The sequence below is a fragment of the Python bivittatus genome, unplaced genomic scaffold, assembly GCF_059951505.1.
Source record: "Python bivittatus isolate LINGU-HERP-01145 unplaced genomic scaffold, Pbiv_v1 ctg000590_np1212, whole genome shotgun sequence".
NCBI lineage: Eukaryota > Metazoa > Chordata > Lepidosauria > Squamata > Pythonidae > Python > Python bivittatus.
Window position 1 is genome coordinate 8,837,631 of NW_028277086.1, and position 18,778 is coordinate 8,856,408.

The window sequence follows — 18,778 nt, forward strand, 5'->3', positions numbered from 1 at the left end:
ATAGTTCTGCTGTTAAGATAACACCAAAGCTGAATTAACCTGGTTGTAGTTTAGCTACCTGCAAAATGGTTTTCTACTTACTATAGCAAACCACATGACATTCCCAACTACATTGTCCTCCAGGGGTACTGGCTGCAGAATCATGCAGGCTGGGAATTCTGGATTATGGTGGCCCAGCACCTTTGGAGGGTAGTCAGACTGGCTGTCCTAAACAACAATGCAGTGCCAATCCAGAGTGATCCAAATGTGTCTCTTCAGAGATGCTCTAGCTTTGTGAAATGATCCAGATGGCTCAAACAGTTGAGCAGGGTGTTCATTTCTTCAACAAGCCAGCAGCAGCTTGAGTTTTGACAGCCTCGTTCTCTCTCTGATACAGCTGGAACCACTTCCTTAAAGAAGTGCAAAGCCATCGAGCATTAAGAAATGACTCGACTTCAATTGTTTGCTTTCAGGTGTCCTGCTCTGTTGGTGGTTGGAGACAGCTCTCCTGCAGTTGATGCTGTGGTAAGTAGAAATAACCCCCTAGTTTTCTATTGAGCACGCAGCCTCATTCAACATTGCTCTGTAAGGATCACATCCTGTTTGTTTTGACTTCTCCCCACCGCCAAGTATTTGAAATAATGTCCCTAACAGTCCATTGAGGTTGCTCAGAAATTCTGGTCTTTGGAGATGGAAAAAAACTAAGCTTGGGAGATGGCGGTTTATCTAGGGCTGAGAGCCCAAGTCTAATATCATACAAGTTCCCAGGGCTTAGATGTAGAGTATTAAGTAGAGCCAATATGGCTGCTTCCTCGCCTCTATTCTGGGTCCTGGGCCGGGATAGATCAGTTCTGTGAGTTTTTTGCCATTATATCTTTCTCACTTTCTGAGACAGGCTAGACTAGCCATCACAAGCTGGCAACTTGTAAATAATTCCAACAATTGTATTCCCAACCCATTTTGGGTCAGATCAGGTTAGACTGAAGAATAATGACTTAGTTGAACCTACTCATGGCTAAGTGAGGAACTGAGCAGGTCAGTCTGTTCCTAGACTAACATTCTAACCATTAAAGCATACTTTACCCTAGGTATGTGCTGCGAGAAGGAACCTTTTACAATAATGTTGGGGGAAGTTGTGATGCACTAGCCAAGGTGTGGGAAGGGATATGCAAGGAATGGACAAGCTATACATGAAGTATTTATGTCATCATGGGCCTAATCTTTCTTCTTGCATCATATTTCCAGTAAAAAATTCCTACTAAGCATTTAGTTCTTATGAGAAGAAAAAGTAGTTCCTATAAGCAACAATGAGAGTTTCTCTCCTGATCTAAATAGTAGCATGGATTTGGAAGGGGTCATTTGGTTATTGAATCCAGCCGTTTGTTCAAGCAGGAATCTAAATGAAAGCATCTTGACAGCCGGTGGGAGACACGGAGAGGGATTAAATTCCCTCCATAGCTGACAATCCTGAAACCTGGGGTAGATAGATAAGTTGTGGTCCTCAGGCCACATGGAGTTCACTGCGTAATTTCAGAAGTCCTGCTTCTGCATACCAGCAAAGGGGGAAAATGGGGAGAGCAAAGGAGAATGAATGGGTGCTCCTGCCAAGCTTGAACTTTTTCATCCCCAAGATAGATTTGTGAAAAACAGAAAAATAGAGTTCCTGTTCCTGCCTGTTAAGGAGCAGGTGGGTGTGAGGAAAAAATAATGCAATATCAAGCAATGTTTTTAAAATCCAGAGTTTCACTGGTGGCTTCCTGAAATCCTCTAATGAAGGAGGATTTCCTTCACTGGCTGAAGATAAGTGTGGATCCTTATCCTTGAAGGAAGCAGACGCTGGATCCTCTAAAAGTTGCATGCAAGAGGTTTAACTGAAAATGTGAGGGGGAAGTTCAGCTTTTCTTTTTTTCTCTCTGTTCCCTTTCCTGACAGGTGGACTGCAATGCTAAACTTGACCCAACAAGGACGACCCTTCTAAAGGTAACCACTGGGCCCCAAAGCACGACTCTTGGGGTTTGTGTAAAGAGTTTAGACTTTTGCGAAAAGGACCAGAGTGTTTGTATCCAGGTATTTGTACTTTGAGCAATACAACCAGGCAGGAGATATGCTAGCAAATAGTAGTGGCGTCAAAGAGAGGTAGGAGGCTGAGGGCCAGGAATATGGAAGCTACTCTTCCCTCTCCTTGGCTGGCAAAATCATTGACCTATATTTTTGTGCAAGCATTAGGGCTCTTAAGTGTTATTAGGGGGTCAGAAGGTAATGCTACTACTAAGTTTAGAAATTCATTCCGTAATGGATTTTAATCCTGCTAGGAAGGGGGTTTGCAGGGTGACATGGTAAAAGGGCACCACTTCATTGCCTATAAGATCCATCAGTGTCAAGCTTAATACAATAAGTACTTAAGAAGGTTCTGGGGTCTGAGGGGTTTCTTTAGGTATTCTAAGTGCTGCCAGACCATTCTGTGACTCAAGCCATTTGTTCATATTCCTTATCCTTTAAATATTCTCTGAGTGGGGATCATTTCCTACTGGTGATGGAGGGTTACAATTTGGAGCGGAATTATAACTTTTCCTATATTCTTGATGTGGCAGGATGGGCAGAATGATCATCCATTGGCAGGAAGAGAGTTCTTTTAAACTTTTCCCACCAATGAAACTGGTGGAAAGAGAATCCTTTCTCTTTAGTCTAGAAGTTGTGCCATCAGTCAGAACACAGTGATGGATTTGAAGGGTGCTATGGCCTGAGTTTCAGTCCTGTTTTGGACATTTGACAACAGCTAGTCAACAATTTGTTGTCCTGAGTTTTCCCTCAAATTATACAGACCCTCGAGCTCTAAATTCAAATAGGCTTGCACTTTGAACCTGTCTGTCTTTCCTTTCCTTTCCTTTCCTTTCCTCTCCTCTCCTCTCCTCTCCTCTCCTCTCCTCTCCTCTCCTCTCCTCTCCTCTCCCCTTCCTTCCATCTTCCCTCCCTCCCTCCCTTCCTCTTTATGCCCTTTCAGCTAGTAATTTGCCCATTCTCACAAAAAATGGTGAGTACACCAAAAAGAGAAAAGGGATATTCATTCATCAGGATTGTAATATAAAGTAGTCTTCCCAGTTTGGTGTCTACCAGTACAGATATATTTCCTGCAATTCCCAAAATTCCCAAGCAGCTGACTGGGAATTCTGGGAGTTGAAATCCAGCATATCTGAAGGACTGATACGGAAGATCACCTTCTGGACATTATGAGCCGGTGGATGCAATGAGCAAAGTAGTATGCATGGGTTAAGGCTTCTTAGCCTTTATTACTAGTTATTCCCATTTAGAAGATAATTCTCTCCTCTACCCTTGAGGTTACAGATTAATCCTTTTTATTTGTTTGGTTTGGAGCATAACCTGCCTATAGCTAACCTACCAGCAGGCACCAGGAATCTCCAACTAAAATGGAATATTTTAGTTAAAATAATAGTATTTTATTTAGAAAATATGCCACCCAGAGTCGCTTTGTGTGAGATGGGCGGCTATATAAATGTGACATATAAATAAATAAATGAAATAAAATATTACTTTGGTTAGAAAACCCTCCTTACAATTCTTCTGAAACAGACTTCTGAGTGAGTATTATTGCCAGAAGGATAGAAATGCATCCCCTTCATCTTTGAATAGAAACATATTGTCTCTATGATGTATCCAGAAATCCTTTTTTTTTTTTTTTTTTTGCTTCTCCCAGTCGAGTGATAAAATTTGTTCTTCCTGTATGTATGGTCGCAAAGTGAGTCAGGACAAGTGAGCTGGTATTGGTGAGAGAGTAAGATTTTTTTTTTTTATTAAACATTACTCACTTTATTTTACTTTTCTTTTGCAGATGGCTGACTGTGGTGGTCTTCCTCAGGTTTCCCAGGTGAGATTTGATTTTGTGTATCTTCTGCTGCTGTTGAAGGAGGCTAGTATTCAAATACATGCATGAATGGAGCAAACCTGGGTATTCTAGCCCTACGCTAGAGCTGTGCTCACTTGGGAAATTATACGGAAAAAATCCTTTGGATTTCACATGAGGTAGGGAATAAAGAGGGTGGCCTTGACAAAGAAAGGGAGATCTGTTACCAAAACAATGAGGAGGGAAGCATTGCTTAAGCCCAAACAGTGAAGGAGGAATGAGAAAATGTCTCAGACAGACACCTCTCTAATTCAGATTAATATAAGAGGAGGAAGAGGTAATTCATAATCAGACTTGCAAGATTGATGGGGTCACCCCCAAGATGTAGATCAGAGCAAGAAATCAACTCCACCTTAAGACTAAAACTATTTTTATTAAGACTGGCTATAGTAACAGAATCTTTATGCTCTATCTCCTCCTCCTCCTCCTCCTCCTCCTAATCTGAATTAAGGAAGTGTCTGCCTGAGACATTTTCTCCTTCCTCCTTCATGTTTGGACTCCTCCTTGTTGCTTTGGTAGCGGATCTTCTGTCTCTCCATCCAGGCCATCCCCTTTACCTTTTACACATGGAGACAGCACCCTTCGTCTTCAGGCTTCTGAAAAAAAGATATGGCTGCTTTAAGGAATAGATGCATTAAATTAATGCAACTCCAAAAGCAATCCTATACTTCTTTAGGCAGAAGCTTATTGGAGCCATTTCCACAGTGATGGATTTCTTAGAAGCCCTTTTAGAGAATACCAAACTTTGCAGCTCCTTTTTAGGTGTGGTCCAGTTTTTGTTAAAAAGGCAAAGCATGTGTGAAAACTCCTAATGTTTGACAACTTACTTGATGACAGGCCTTGTTTATAAGCTTTTAATCTTTTTATGAGAACATTAGCTCCTGATGTACTAAAAATAGCAAATCCAAAACAATTCCAGGTCATCACAAATTATACTCTTTGCACTAATAGAAGAGAATATACGTAGCTCAGGGTTGAACTGTGGGGTCCTCGGGGTTCTCTGAGCTTGGTTGTTTTCTTGCAAACATTTCATTATCTGGCTAGGTAACATCTTCAATGCCAGAGTGGAGTGGGGTTTCCTCTCTGTTTATATACAGTGGCATGCCCTGCCAGTGTTGGTGGTGGGGTGGGTTTGGTTTTGTTTTATTTTTTCCCCATCTGGTAGTTCCTTGATTAGGGTATTGTTTACTGTTTGATTGTATGTCTGGTGATAATCCTGGTGTTCATCTCTGCTTATCTGGGTGATGATTGCTGGTAAGAAGAAGTTCTGGTCTTTTGTTTTCCTTTCTATTGTCTCTTTTGAATAGTCTGTAGATGCTATTTATCTCTGTGTGCCTGTTGATGGCTGCCTTGTCTGAATACCAAGCTTCCAGGAATTCCCTTGCATTTCTGGATTTAGCTTGGTGTTAGATGCTGACAGTTTCAATTAAATCCAGAGCAGAGATAATCAACTTGTGACCCTGCAAACATTGCTGAACTTCTACTCCTACCATCCCTCACTACTCACTATGCTGACTGGGTCTGCTGGGAGTGCAGCCTCTCGGCTGAATTAAACCTTCTCCAATCCTTCCTAGAGGCTTGCAGGGGAGGGATGGGCAACAGAAGATAAAGTGTACTGAAGAGAATTTCACAAGATTTGGTCTATTGCAAACCAGGTCCAGTTATTTATATTTACCATCTGTGATGGAAAGCAAAGCTGCATAGGTAGAGTTACCAGACTCTGAAATGTGTAACTGCACCAAGGTGGCTTCATCATAGGCTTTAGGGTTGGGTTGCAAAGATATCTAAGCTGGCAGTTCTTCCACATCTCTAAATGTATTCAATGGACCTCATATCCTTTGTTTTGGCCACCTGGATTTTGGCCACTGTTTTTCCAATCTCCTTTCTTGGAAATATTTAGTGACAGGTAATTATTACATTAACGTACTCTGCTTCATTTTGCAGCCTGCCAAGCTCGCAGAAGCTTTCAAGTACTTCATACAGGGAATGGGATACAGTAAGTAGATGTTGCTTGAAAAAAGTTTGGTTAAGTTGCTGTAGCAGATGGGTTTGGCTGAATTTGTGCAAGATGCCTTCGGTTGCTTTTGTTCTAGAAGCCCCAATATATCTGATTGATGGTCTGCTATAGTCAATGTTGTCTCTGGAGATTTTGTGGTCCTTCCCCCCCCCCCAACTCTTTTTAGATTATTTCCTTGATTGTGAAACATTTCTAATCTGTAGATTTTAGTCTTGGGGTTTCTGTTGTGGTGGTTGGGTTCAAAAACTATATCAGAGGGCACACAACTAAACCCTTTCTCTGGAGCTTTGGGTGTGATCTCCAGAGCCTCTCCAAATATAACTTATAATGCGATAAAAGAGAACCCTTATGAAAGACAAGGGAAATGATTCTGTTAACTATATATAACCAGTTAATAAACATTTAAATTACATTAAAGCAATGCATTTCTTATCCTAGTCTTACTCACTCTGGTATGTGGCCTAGTTTAGTTCTTGTCTCAAATGTTGCACGCACACAGACACACAGACCCCACCCCATACTTCATTTTTAAATAATGATTCTTGCAAATTAGCATACATCTCCTAATATAGAGTTTTCCTTCAACAGTGCCTTCCGCAAGCATGACCAGACTAATGAGATCCCGCACAGCTTCTGGTTCCAGTGTCACATCTCTCGAAGGGAACAGGAGCCGAGCCCACACTGGGGAAGGTGTCCGGAGTCGGTCTCACACAGGCGAGGGAGCCAGAAGCAGGGCCCAAACCGGGGAAGGTGCCCGGAATCGTCCTCCCGCAGACATTGAGCTGACTCCTAATTCTGCCAAGAACAGTGGACAGTCGAGCCCCAAGTCAATGGAAGTGTCCTGTTAAATGAGACAGGCCTAAGTCCAAATCAAGATCAAGCAGCCTTGTGCTGTGCATTGCAATATTTAACCTAAGGTGTTCCACATAACACACGACTCTCTGCCCCCCCCAAAAGTCCATAGGGACCAATAAAAACAGACATCTCAGATGCTCCCTTTCCCTAATCCAGTTGGCTGTTCTGCTTTCCAAGTAGTTCTAGATGGCTTCAACACTCATCCAGTTATTAATCTAATATTTTTCTAAGATCCAAGATTGCAATCTGTACTGTCACATAGTGGTGGTGGGGGATGTCTTTCTCAGAAACCAACTGATCAAAGCCCACGTGTTATCTCCTTACTCTCCTTTTACCCAGTTTTAAGAACAGGACAGTATTTTTCCAATCTGATTTTAAGGCCTCACTGTGGAAGGGGAGGTGGGAAAGAAAGGAAGAAAGAAAGAAAAAACCCACACAATGGGAGGTTTTCAAAAACACTTCAGCCTCAGCTCTGACTGTACTTACTCTTCAAAGGCATTTGGGTGACTGGCCTCAGGGATAGCATCCAAGCTCTTAATTTGCTATTCAAGGGCATCATTAAAAACAGGGAATTTGACACAACTTAGAAGCAAAGCCCATTGAAATCTCTTTCATGCAAATCTGAGAACTTAGGCAACAGTAATTAGCAGAGTGGTTCTTTTTAGGGTAATTGAACCAGTTCGGAGTTGCAAGTTTTCCTGCTGGATGTCTCCCCCCACCCCACACCTTCCCAATATTTGCTTACAGAGAGTTTGGGGCAGAAGTAACTTAAGACAGTGGAAATGGTGTATATTGATTACAAAGAACTATCCGATCAACCTCTATCTTGGTCAAGCTCTTAAGGATTTAGAATTAGAATTGGTGCTGGAGAAATGTGCTCCACAAATGTCGGAGGAGCAGGCAAGGCTCTAATGGAGATTTAGTTTGATGATTGTAAAAGTAGGGAGATTACATTGATTCTACAATTTAAAAGCTACTTTGCTGATTTTGCAAAGCTGTACTGTGGGAAGCTGTGGGCTAGACAGCTCAACAGGTTTCTAGCATAGATGGGAATTCTAGTTTTTATAGAGAGAGAATTATATCTATTTTTCCACTGGCTTGATCTGTTTGCTACATCACAGAACTTAATATAGCTAATGAATTTTGGATATTGAGCATTTACAGCATTTAGCATCTCTGGAGCTGAATATCTGAGGTCGTTCACGAGAACTGATTTCTACTATAGGTTAATTGCCTGGTTTTTGTTTTCTTTTTTTTTTTTTCTTCAAATGACAACTTCAAAGTTTCCTGGAAAGTTTATAATGAGGAATAGCAGAGTGTAATAGAGAGGCTCAGCTTGTCTATTTGGGGGAAAGTTTATTAATGAATTATTTGTATTTATTTTAAACAAAATAAATTTGTAACTTTGCAGTGTTTTGTTTTGTTTTCTGTGTCCAGAATAGAGTGGTGAGTTGTGTGTGTGTGTGTGTGTGTGTGTGTGTGTGTTGGGGGGGGGATATATATATGCATACATACAATAACTGAACCAGCAGAACTTATAAAATTTATAAAAGCCTGTCCATCTTTCTTTCTTTCCCAGCCTGTACCCCTTAGGTGTGTCAGGAGCACAACTAACCTAGTTTCCAACCAGTATCCTAGCAAATTTGGCAGATGGCAGCTTAGTGAAGGGCAGTCTAATCAAGAGGTTGGAAGAACACCTGTTACGAAAGAGTAGAAAGCAGCTTAAGGAGCTATAAATTAGAATTTAGAGAACTTGAGACACATAGGACCTAAGCAGCAGTTGGTTACTTGCCAGTTCTAAGCATGTGAGATGAGTAAAATGCAGAGATTGGAGACATCATGGTCTCCCCATCCATTGACTTGTCTTTGCTGGAGGAAAACATGACCCTTCTGGGAGAAAGCAGAAGAGACTGGTTGTTAACTCTAAAGTCTTCTAGCAGAGAAACAGGTCCTTGAGTTGCTGTGGTGCCAGAAGGCCAGGGATCTTGTTACCAAATAAGCTCAGGGCATGGCTCTAACTTTAAACCACTTCCTAATCCATATTTGCTAAGGGATCTTGAAACAACAGCTAAAAATTGGGTTTTTTGGGGGGGGGGGTTATTTTTATTTTTTTATTTTATTTATTTATTTATTTATTTATTTTTTTATTTTATTTTTGGAGTCCCCTGAATCAAGGCTACTAGTTTTGAAGGCTCCATGTTATTTTCCGGTTGGGGATAGCCTCCCTCCCAATACTTGTTCACACAACTTGCTTAACTTGGCTACTGAATTATCCCATTTTCTGGGTCTGCCCTACACCCCCGTACCAGGAACTGATCAAACAGGTTGGGCTGGCACAACTTCCTAAGCTGCTAAAAATTAACCAAACTTAACACTAAGTTTAGCATGTGTGAATGCTGATGCTTTTCCTTTTACTGCCCTTGTAGTGGGTGATTACAAGCGTCTCCAACCTTGAATTCATTTCTTACAGCTTTTATTCTCAAAGTCGTACTCTGGATCCATTATCTTTAGATCCCACCTACCACAAAACATAGATATAATGTACCATACTCATGCACAAGCAGATGGGCCCTTGGCTGCACAAGCTGGTGTGTGGCCTTGCCAAGTGCTTTGCACAATGAGATCTGGGCCCAGCTCAGACAAGAACGTTACCACTTTCAGGCTGCCTTCAATGTCAAGCAGATTGTGCCAGCAACCGGTGCAATGTTCCTTCAACTTTGCACAGTTCTCCATTTGTAGGGCAAGGCAGAGAAATAGCATGGACACCTTTGCAAAACAAGGGATCAAAATTACAGCAATTGCCTTGAGGCAACACCTCCCTGACTGTTTTCTGCTCTTGTTCAGCTCGTTGCAGCGGCCTCTACGGCAGCTGGATGAAGAGCTCAGTTTTTCAAAGAGAAAGAAAGTAAAAGCGGGGAGAAAACAAGGAAAAATCTTTTTCCAGCTTGGAATCAGCCAAAATCTCAATGCCTGTGCTTAGACAACATCCTGGCCCATATAATAGCCAACCACATTTTAGCCAACCATGTTGTGTAACCCGGTCTGAGTGGTTAGTGGTTTAACAGTAAAGCACAGACTAACTGTGGTTGTGCCGGCAAACATAGGAAACATCTTGGAGACTGGGTCATCTATGAGTATCTGGACTCTCTGTTCAAAGACTCCAACGTACCTTCAACTACCCTATTTGGATTTCTTTATAGCGATGCCTTATCATTCAGCAAAATACAGGCTGTGGCGTCCTTGGGGTTCTCTGAGCTTGGTTCTTTTCTTGCAAACATTTCATTACCCGGCTAGGTAACATCTTCAGTGCTAAAATCCGAACCCCATCCCATTTTAGCACTGAGGATGTTACCTAGCCAGGTAATGAAACGTTTGCAAGAAAAGAACCAAGCTCAGAGAACCCCAAGGACTCCACAGTTCAACCCTGAGCTACACATATTCACCTCTATCAGTAAAATACAGGCTCCTGACCAAGATTTTGAGAGCGCATGGCTGCTAGGGAATTTGGCTGTTGAAATCCCACTGTGCTGGATTGCACCAGGTTGGGGAAGACCGGTTTAGATGGGTTTAACGAGCTACAGTATCAGGTAAGCACAGCCACGTGTTATTAGCCCCATTTTATTTTCAAGCATTTTTTTACTCGTAGCTATTTTCACTTCAATCCTTTCTTGTTTGAGGAACGTAGACCGTTCTTCTCAGAACTGGGAAGTCAAAGCTGCGTGACATGGATGGGCTCTTTCCTGATAACCTGAAATTGCACTTGCGAAAATGGCAAAAATCATCCATTTTTAGCAGCATCGTGTTCCTTTTTTTTTTTCTTTACCTAGGCGGGAACATGGCCCCACATCGCATAGCCCAAAGGTAGCTGCCAAATTTCAGTGGCACAGTTTTTGGCTGGTTGGGAATTTGTGGAGGGGTTTATGAAGAGAAATGAAAACAGTGCAAACACTTCCATCACTAAAGTTACCCAAAGGGAAAAAGGGACTGAAAAGGAAGATCCAGTAAGATTCCCAAAGATGTCCCTTTTGTCTTCTACCTCAGTGTTTCTCAACCTTGGCAACTTTAAGATGCGTGGACTTCAACTCCCAGAATTCCCCCAGCCAGCATGCTGGCTGGGGGAATTCTGGGAGTTGAAGTCCACGCATCTTAAAGTTGCCAAGGTTGAGAAACACTGTCCTAGATGCTCAGGGAAGCAAGCCCTGTTCCCTGTTCCTAGGAATATTCCCTCCTTTATGCACAGCCTAGAAATGCAGAAGATGGTTTTTTGGGGACCGAACACTCCCATTTTTCTCCATATTTTCCCACCTATGTCTCAGCCCACAGCTGGCTAGCTCAAACAACACGCTGGTAACTTTTGAGGGCTTATTTACGAAGCCAGGTGCCGCTATTACTGAATTGTCTGAAATAGGTAAGGAGAGGGGAAAGGCAAACTGGTTGAACAATAAAATAACCCCTTAGTCTCTTTGCAAAGGCTCAAAGAGTGCTTTCTTTATTACAAAGTTGTGCATGATAGATCTGAAACCTGATATTAAAAACCGATTTAGCGTCTCTTTCATGCATATGTAGACGCACACGCACACAGGAAGACCTTTTGATGGCCTGTTTTCCAACAATTCTTTGACCGCACCACTTCTAAAATCCACAGAATGAGCCAAAGGCAGCTCTAAGCTAGGACATTGACTTTTTTTTATCATTCATCCAAGCTTCCTTCTCCCCTGCGCCAGGTGAAACCATAACAATAACCACAAAAACAACAACCTCTTTTATTTTATTATTTTTTGTGCCCTCTGTAAAATCAGAGTAATAATAAGTTGTAGGTCTTGGAAGGCAGTTTTCCCTCTTGCCCCTCTCCTCTCCCTTCTCCCCTCAACTCCTGTCATGTTAATTGGCAATTTCAGAGTAATCATGATAATGAGCTAAGTCAGCAAAGATGTCACTGGGCTTCTTGCAGTTCAGGTTGCAGAAGCAGGCACTGATCCACATGACTTTCCTGGAAAAGTTCATCCCGTCTGGACAGTGGAAGCTCACTTCGATGGTCTTTGATTTGTACGGGGTGCAGCAGCGATCGTCCACACAAAGGCCGCAGTACTTAGGCCTGTAGATGGCCTTACTTGTGCATCCTGAGAGGGTATAGTTCATTGGTTCCTCTCCCCTGTACACTGCTAAGCATTTCTTCCCAGGCTACAAGAAAGTGGGAAAGAAATGTGAAAGCAGTTAATCATGGACTATGCAAATTCCATCAGGTTGACCAAAAGGGACACACTTTCAAGCTTTTCTAAAAGGAGAAGAAAACAGATAGGATGAAACAATCACAGAGAGGATGTGGGGTTGTGGCACTTTCCTAGGCAGAGGGACCCTGTGGTCAGCTAGACGCTACAGCAGCATTTCTCCACCTTGAGAACTTTCAGATCTGTTGACTTCAACGCCTGGAATTCCCCCAGCCAGCATGCTGCCCGGGGAACTCTGAAAGTTGAAGTTCACATCTCTTAAAGTTGCTAAGATTGAGAAACACTGAAATAAAGGGTCAACAATCTCCATATACAGTATAATGCCTCAAACTCCCAGGAAAAAAAAGGCAGGATATCCTTTCTCTCTTTGCATCTAACCTCAGGACAGTCATAACTTGCAAGTATTCTCCATGATATCACTTTCATCTTGTCTCAAGGCCTTCAGTGCAATAAGTTTAAGTCAGCTGGTCCAGTTCTGAAGTAATGTTCTCCCACTGAAGCAAGAAATGGCCTTGATCTCTCCAGATCAGTTGTGTAATATGAACACAGATCAGAGGGTTAAGAAAAGGAACATATTCTCTTGCTGCTCCTGATCCAGAGTTGAATTCTAAAACAGCTCTGCCAAATCAGTGCTTCTGGAAGAACTCCTTCCTTCCTCCATTTCACTTCCCATTGCCTTCCCCCGCCTTGCCCTTGGTGGTGCCAACCCTGATCAGACTCCCACTGCAGTCCTCACTCCTCCTCTCCAAAAGTTACACATGACCTCCTGCCAAGTGACCTAGTCTTACATACTACATACCTTAATGTGCTTGATGATGTCCTCCTCGCAAGGCCGCAGATTACAGAGACGGCTCTCTTTCATCAACCGGCACTGGGCATTATCATTAGAGATCCTTGTGGAAATGCCCATTCCACAGGTTGTGGAACAAGGGCTCCAGGAAGAAGTTTGCAGGATACAGTTTTTCTGCCATGCTTCAATTTCTCCTCCATAAACTGCCAAGCAAAGGCATTGATGGAATTAGTTGAGGTTTTATATCAGTCTTGTGGAGGGACTTTTGCACATCGTCAGACTTGGGCACACCACCTTTTTTTTTTTTTTAAGCCTTCAAGTCAGTCCTGACTCGTGGTCTGCCTGGACAAGTCCATGCAACCTTCTTGGCAACATTTCTCAGAAGTGGTTTGCCATGGCCGTCTCCCTAGGCTGTAAGAGAGTGACTAGCCCAAGGTTACCCATCCAGTTTTTCATGCCTAAGACAGGACTAGAACTCACTATCCCCCAATTTCTAGCTGGTGCGTATAACCACTACACCAAACTGGCTCTCACATCCAGATTAACAAAATACAGTTGATAAATTCAGGTCCCAGGCTTTGTCCAAACAAGAAACCTTATAGCAGCTTAACATGATAATCTGGTTCATCAAAGGGGCTACAACAATGGCTGAGTTCTCACAACATGGTGAATTACAACCCACCCATCCCTGCTTTAGTCATATCTAGAGTCTGTTGTCAATATAGCCATGTATTGCTGGTAGAAACCATTCTTTCATTATCACTTGTCTTCTGTTTGGGCTGTTAGACCACAACTGGGATTGGAAAGAAAAGTGAAATCTACCTAGAAAGCCAGCTAGCCATTCATGATCTCCTCCAATATATTATAAGCAACCTGGATCAAGATAACTAACACTAATTCCCTCCACCCTGCTTCCCTTGCCACCCATGGCTAACTCCACAGGGTGTTGGGGAAATCCTATCATGTGGGGACAAGCTGGAGACACTTCCATCCCTTGGTGCCAGACCTCCTCCTCTCCTCCTCTGGTTTTCTTGCCATGAGTGGTAGAAGGGAGAGAATTGTTCCTTTGGCACCAATTTTCCAATCCCAGTATGATCATTCAGATCAGAGAACTGACAGCCAAAGTCCTATGGGTCTTGTACCAGTAAGGAGCATCAAAAGAGATGTTCTTGCTCCTCTCTCTTCCTCCCTGCTTCTTATCCAGACAGAAGCCCTATTCTGCTTTGTCATGGAGGAAGAAGAGGGATTAGAAATGTGGGCGGCAGAGTTTTACATCAACATACCTTCCTGCTGGCTCCCACACTGTAGAAAAGCACTTTTCTGAGGAAGAGCCTTCATTGCTGTACATGCAAAAGGCAATGGTGGCACCTCTCATCCAGGTGGGTGTGCACCCATGGAAAATATTGCCAGACAATGCATAGCACAGCATGCCGCTGATGACTTCATCCAATGGATGAGATGCTCATTGATGGTGCGCCATATTGTGTGTCATCTGTGAATCTCCTCTGCCTATTGGCATTTCAAAAGGGGTATTAGTGCCATCTGCTGCAGATGTGCTAAGAGGGGCATCACCATGCCTTATTGTTTTAAAGGGTCATTGGCAACTGGTAAACCTTGCAGGTGTGCTCTCTGGTATCAAGGGATGGCAAGGATCCCTGTCTGAAACCTCAATGAGATCAGTATACTCAATAAACAGTCCAAATCGATAAACCTTATGAGTTCTGTGCTTACAACAGTTTTGCAATTTCAGGCAGGTTTTCTACCTTTCCAAAAGAGGTTTCTGCTTTTTCTACTTTATTCTCAGGGTGGTTTAGAATTTCTACTGAATTTCTCTTGGTGAACATTCTTGAGCTTGGCTGTTGGAGGTGATGGAGGTGTTTCTGCTGGCATTGCACATCTTCCCATCACTTTGCAGCCTCTCTGACTGTCCACGCTTCCCAGTCTGAAAGAGGAATTTGCAATGATGTCTTTTCTTTGGGATTTTGTGGAAGGTGGAAAGCCAGGGAAGCAGCGGAGTGCTGGCAAGAGATGATTCTGCAATGAAAGTCAGGACATTCAGACACATCCTGGGTCCCTCTTGTCTCAATCAGTGCAAGACCATTCCACTCTGAGAACTCTCCAAAATGTTCTCTTCCCTTGCAAGAAGTTTGAAAAACAACTCTGCTTTTATCCAATTCTAATTCAATAGTAGAAAAAAAATTGGCATGGCACTAAAGAATATTGTTGGAGAAGTCAGCAATCTGACTTCTCCAACAATATTAGTTGTTGGAGATTATTATATTAGTAAAAAGAAGCTTTTTCTTCAAAAAAAAAAACTGAAAAAAATAAAGAGCTTGGGCTAAAAACAGCCAACATTCCTTTGCTCTAAATTGGAGTCTACAAACAAAAGCTATTGTTTGTTACTGAAGAAAGTTAGTGGGAGTTGAAATTCTATATTTTATGGAGTTTAGCCCAAACTTTCAAGCCAGTTTTCTGTTCTCATTGCTTGGCTTCCCATGCCCCATCTTACCTGCTGAAGAGACATGCCGTGGGGATGTCTTCCTGATGGTCTTTGAATAATCACAGACCCATTGTTCACAGCATTCACCCTTGACCTTAATCTGCTTTGGGCTTGGGCACCAAACAAGGGGTGGTTTGGAGTCAGTACACAGTGGGATGCAACCCACAGCCCCGTTGATGCAGGTGCAGTTATATTTGCAATTGGGCTGGAAGCTCTCCCCATTCTTGTACCTGATCCCATTGAGGAGACAGCCCACGCCAACAAGTTCTACAAGGACAACAAGGAGCATCAGCAAAAGGTTGGTGAGAAGGACAATACTTTGGCTTGCTTGAAAAGACACTCAGCCTGGCAAGGTTCGTGCTTTAGACATAAATATATTTCATTCCGTGATAACAATGATGAAGCATGCTTCTTCAAACATAGTTCAGAAGCAGTTTGGATCTGGCACACACCGTGGGCACAACAGTTCCATGTGAATCTGGAAAAAGCTGCAGCTGCTTTAAGAGTTGCATTAAAACTGCACTGCTTTCATGGTTTGGTTCATTAAAGCAGCTGCATCTTTGTGCAGGTTCATGCAGAAGCCTGAATTAAGATGTGGCAGCTTTCATGAATGGCAGGGCGATGCTTTGCTTGCACAAGGACTACAGCACTTCCAAATCATTTGCATCATGTGCACTGCCCCAATATTACTGGTACTCTCTAAATTGATATCCTACCTTTGGACTTAAAAACACTTCCAAGATCCTTTTTTAAAAAAAGGTGGCAATCATAGGGAAATGAATCAAGAAATCGAGGAATCAATAAAAAGCAAATGACAACAGTGAGAACAGATTAAAATGTGGTCACAAAACCATTTTCATCAGAAATCAATGAGACTGGGCAAATGAAAAGGCCTTCTTTATTGAGTAAAAAGATGTTGAAGGCAGCAATTAATCAATGGCCCGCTGATTCTAAGAAGACTCTCTTCCCAGTGTTTCCAGGGCAGAGGTAATTTGACTATGGGGTCAAAGAAAGGAAAAAAGAAAGCTTAGTGGGTCCATTCAGATGACCATTCAGACAGCAGAAGACAACAAGCAGGTCCATGTCTGCACAAGGACATACAGTGACCTGTTAATGCTTACTATAGCATCTTTAAAAAAGGATAAAGCATTAAGGGGTAGCGGGCTAGAGGGTCTTTTAAATTGCTTAATCATTTAATCTGATGCATTTACTTTTCGATTATTTTACTTTAAAAATCATACATTTCTGTAACAGAAGCCTGCCATTTCCCCTTGTAAACGTCCTTAGCCTCAAGGAAACCTCTTCAGGGCTGCCATCCAGAAAGCGCCAAGGGCTATGTGGAGGTGGATGTGCAAAATGGTAACGTGCAAAAGGTTTGAAACATTCAGAATTCTAACCACCCCTTTTTGAGCTGTTCCAATCCCGTCTTCTTAATTCTGATTTTACCAGAACTGCTCTGACAAGGCTCCGACCTTCTGGAAGCGCTCCGAACCCAAAGCAACCCCTTTTCAAGCTTGAAAGACCCATTTTGACTTCTAAGTAAGGTTAGAGTGTGCCTAGAGACCATGCTTGGTAGCTGATTGAGTAGGAGAAGCTCAAACAGGCAACTGAACTCAGCTTGAGAAACTGATATGAAGAGAGAGGAACCAAGGGAGGTACAGGAAGAGTCCTTCAACGCAGACCATCCTAGGATATTTCCTAGTGGCCTGTCATCCAGGTCTGATCCTGCTTAGCTGTTCTGGTTTGGTTTTGTTTTTATTTCTGAATCTAGCAACTGAAGTTCAGCAAGGTTGATCAACCCCAACCCACTGCCAAAAAGATGCATATCAGGCAAAAGGTATGTTGTGACATGCTAACATGCTTGCAGAGCAAGAGAGCTGTGAAGTTACCTTTCGTCAAGCAAGCGGAGGCTCTCGGCTCAGTTGTGGAAGAACAAAACAAGAGCAGGAAGGAATGAGGTCAGCTGTTGCATAGCATCACTCCCAAAAAGAAGGAGAAGCAGAGTTGGATCAGAATGGATTAGTATATGTTCAGACAGAGGGCAGGGCCAACCCTTTGCATCTAAAACAAAAAGATATGTACTTCACTTACGTGCACACACTCCTATTTCGTACCTAGGTGTGTCTCTGCTGTAGTCACAGTACAGCCCCCTGTGAATGTCACAAATGTCAGCCTCGGTGCAGCTCTCCCCAAATTGCTTGGCACATATCTTGCAACACTCACATCCGTCCGTGAGCAGACTGACCCCTGATGGGCACAGAGGGGTGGTTGCTGGACATTCGCATGGCCACTTACAGTACTGTGCCCGTGTGTAGGCTTCGGTCACTGAAGAGGTGGCAGGTGGTGATGTGGTAGTAACAGTGGTGGTGGCATTCTGGAGAAAGACCTATGCAACAAAGAGACAATTAGAAGTCCACACAGCTTAAAGTTGCCAAGGTCAAGGAACATTGAGTTAGAGGGTTGAAAAGGAGATTGGATAAATTTATAATGGATCAGGTTACCAATGGGGGCTAAATTAGAGCCTCAGTTAGTTAAAAACCAGCTGATGGGAGCAAGCAATGGAAGGCCAGGAGTTCCTGCATGTGGTCAGCAACTGGCCTGGGGGGCTGGGTGGGATGTTCAAATCATCCACCACCTCGTGGCTGAAGCCCTGCTCCTTTTTAACATAGATCACCTGCGCAAGACAGGTAAAAAAGGGACAGGTTTTCAATCATCTGACTGCACCCGAAATCTTGAACTGGAGGAGAATACTTCTTCATTGACCAGGTTAACAAATAAACTATTTCTGTTCCAAATAAAATACAAACATAACATTGTAACTGCATCATTGAGGCAATCAAGACAATGTCGAGTTTTACAGATAGGATAGCAAATTTTTGCCACATTCAGGTCTGACCATCTTGATTTTTTGACCCCATAGACACCCTTATGGGTGGCACAGAACTTGATAGGCAATTTATATAGTTAGGTATTTATTTCATTACAATTATTTGTTAAGACTCCTCCTCCTAGGTGATTTACAATTATATGTACATTAACACATCCATAAAACTTCAATCCAGCCTTAATATGAGAACCGTTGCTGCTTTAAGTTAAAATATCCTTCTCCTCATCCTCCTTTTTGAAAGAGGTCAAAGCTTGCTTTTCCTCCCTCAAAATGCACTGGCTATAATGCCAAAATTAGCATACCGGCTTCAGTTTCAAGCAAGCATTGGAGTTAATTGGTTTACTTTCAAATAGCATAGAAAAGAAGTTTCATTCTTCTTGTTTAGGAGGCAAAGGTTCCCAGCACCTGGGCAGTGGCTTTGTCAATTCCCTTTGTTCATGGCATTTAAAACCAATTTACCATAGTTCCTTGGCTTTATCAAAGTTTCGAGGCCCCAAAGCAAAGCTACGGTCATGCAGAAAACCACTGGGCCACTTGATTCCATTTCTTTTGATCACCTCCTCTACCTTTAGGTAAGAGTTTCCTTTTCTTTTGCTTGAATAA

The 18,778-nt window shown here is 42.6% G+C and overlaps 2 protein-coding genes across 3 annotated transcripts in view; one reads left to right on the forward strand and one right to left on the reverse strand.

Moving 5' to 3' along the window:
* Positions 1-8,039, forward strand: part of NDRG1 (N-myc downstream regulated 1) — a 44,525-nt gene extending 36,486 nt beyond the window's left edge. For both annotated transcript variants that reach the window (XM_088148948.1, XM_007435218.4), the window contains exons 12-16: positions 453-504; positions 1,912-1,959; positions 3,827-3,862; positions 5,843-5,894; positions 6,504-8,039. In XM_088148948.1, the coding sequence (XP_088005074.1) occupies positions 453-504; positions 1,912-1,959; positions 3,827-3,862; positions 5,843-5,894; positions 6,504-6,763 (448 nt within the window). In that variant the 3' untranslated portion in view covers positions 6,764-8,039. The remainder of the gene's footprint in view (positions 1-452; positions 505-1,911; positions 1,960-3,826; positions 3,863-5,842; positions 5,895-6,503) is intronic.
* A 3,210-nt stretch (positions 8,040-11,249) lies between these two features.
* CCN4 (cellular communication network factor 4) overlaps positions 11,250-18,778 on the reverse strand; it is a 28,774-nt gene continuing 21,245 nt past the window's right edge. The window contains exons 2-5 of the mRNA XM_007426110.4: positions 17,380-17,674; positions 15,298-15,555; positions 12,798-12,991; positions 11,250-11,951 (exon numbers count right to left, since the gene is read on the reverse strand). Of these exons, the coding sequence (XP_007426172.1) occupies positions 11,652-11,951; positions 12,798-12,991; positions 15,298-15,555; positions 17,380-17,674 (1,047 nt within the window). The 3' untranslated portion in view covers positions 11,250-11,651. The remainder of the gene's footprint in view (positions 11,952-12,797; positions 12,992-15,297; positions 15,556-17,379; positions 17,675-18,778) is intronic.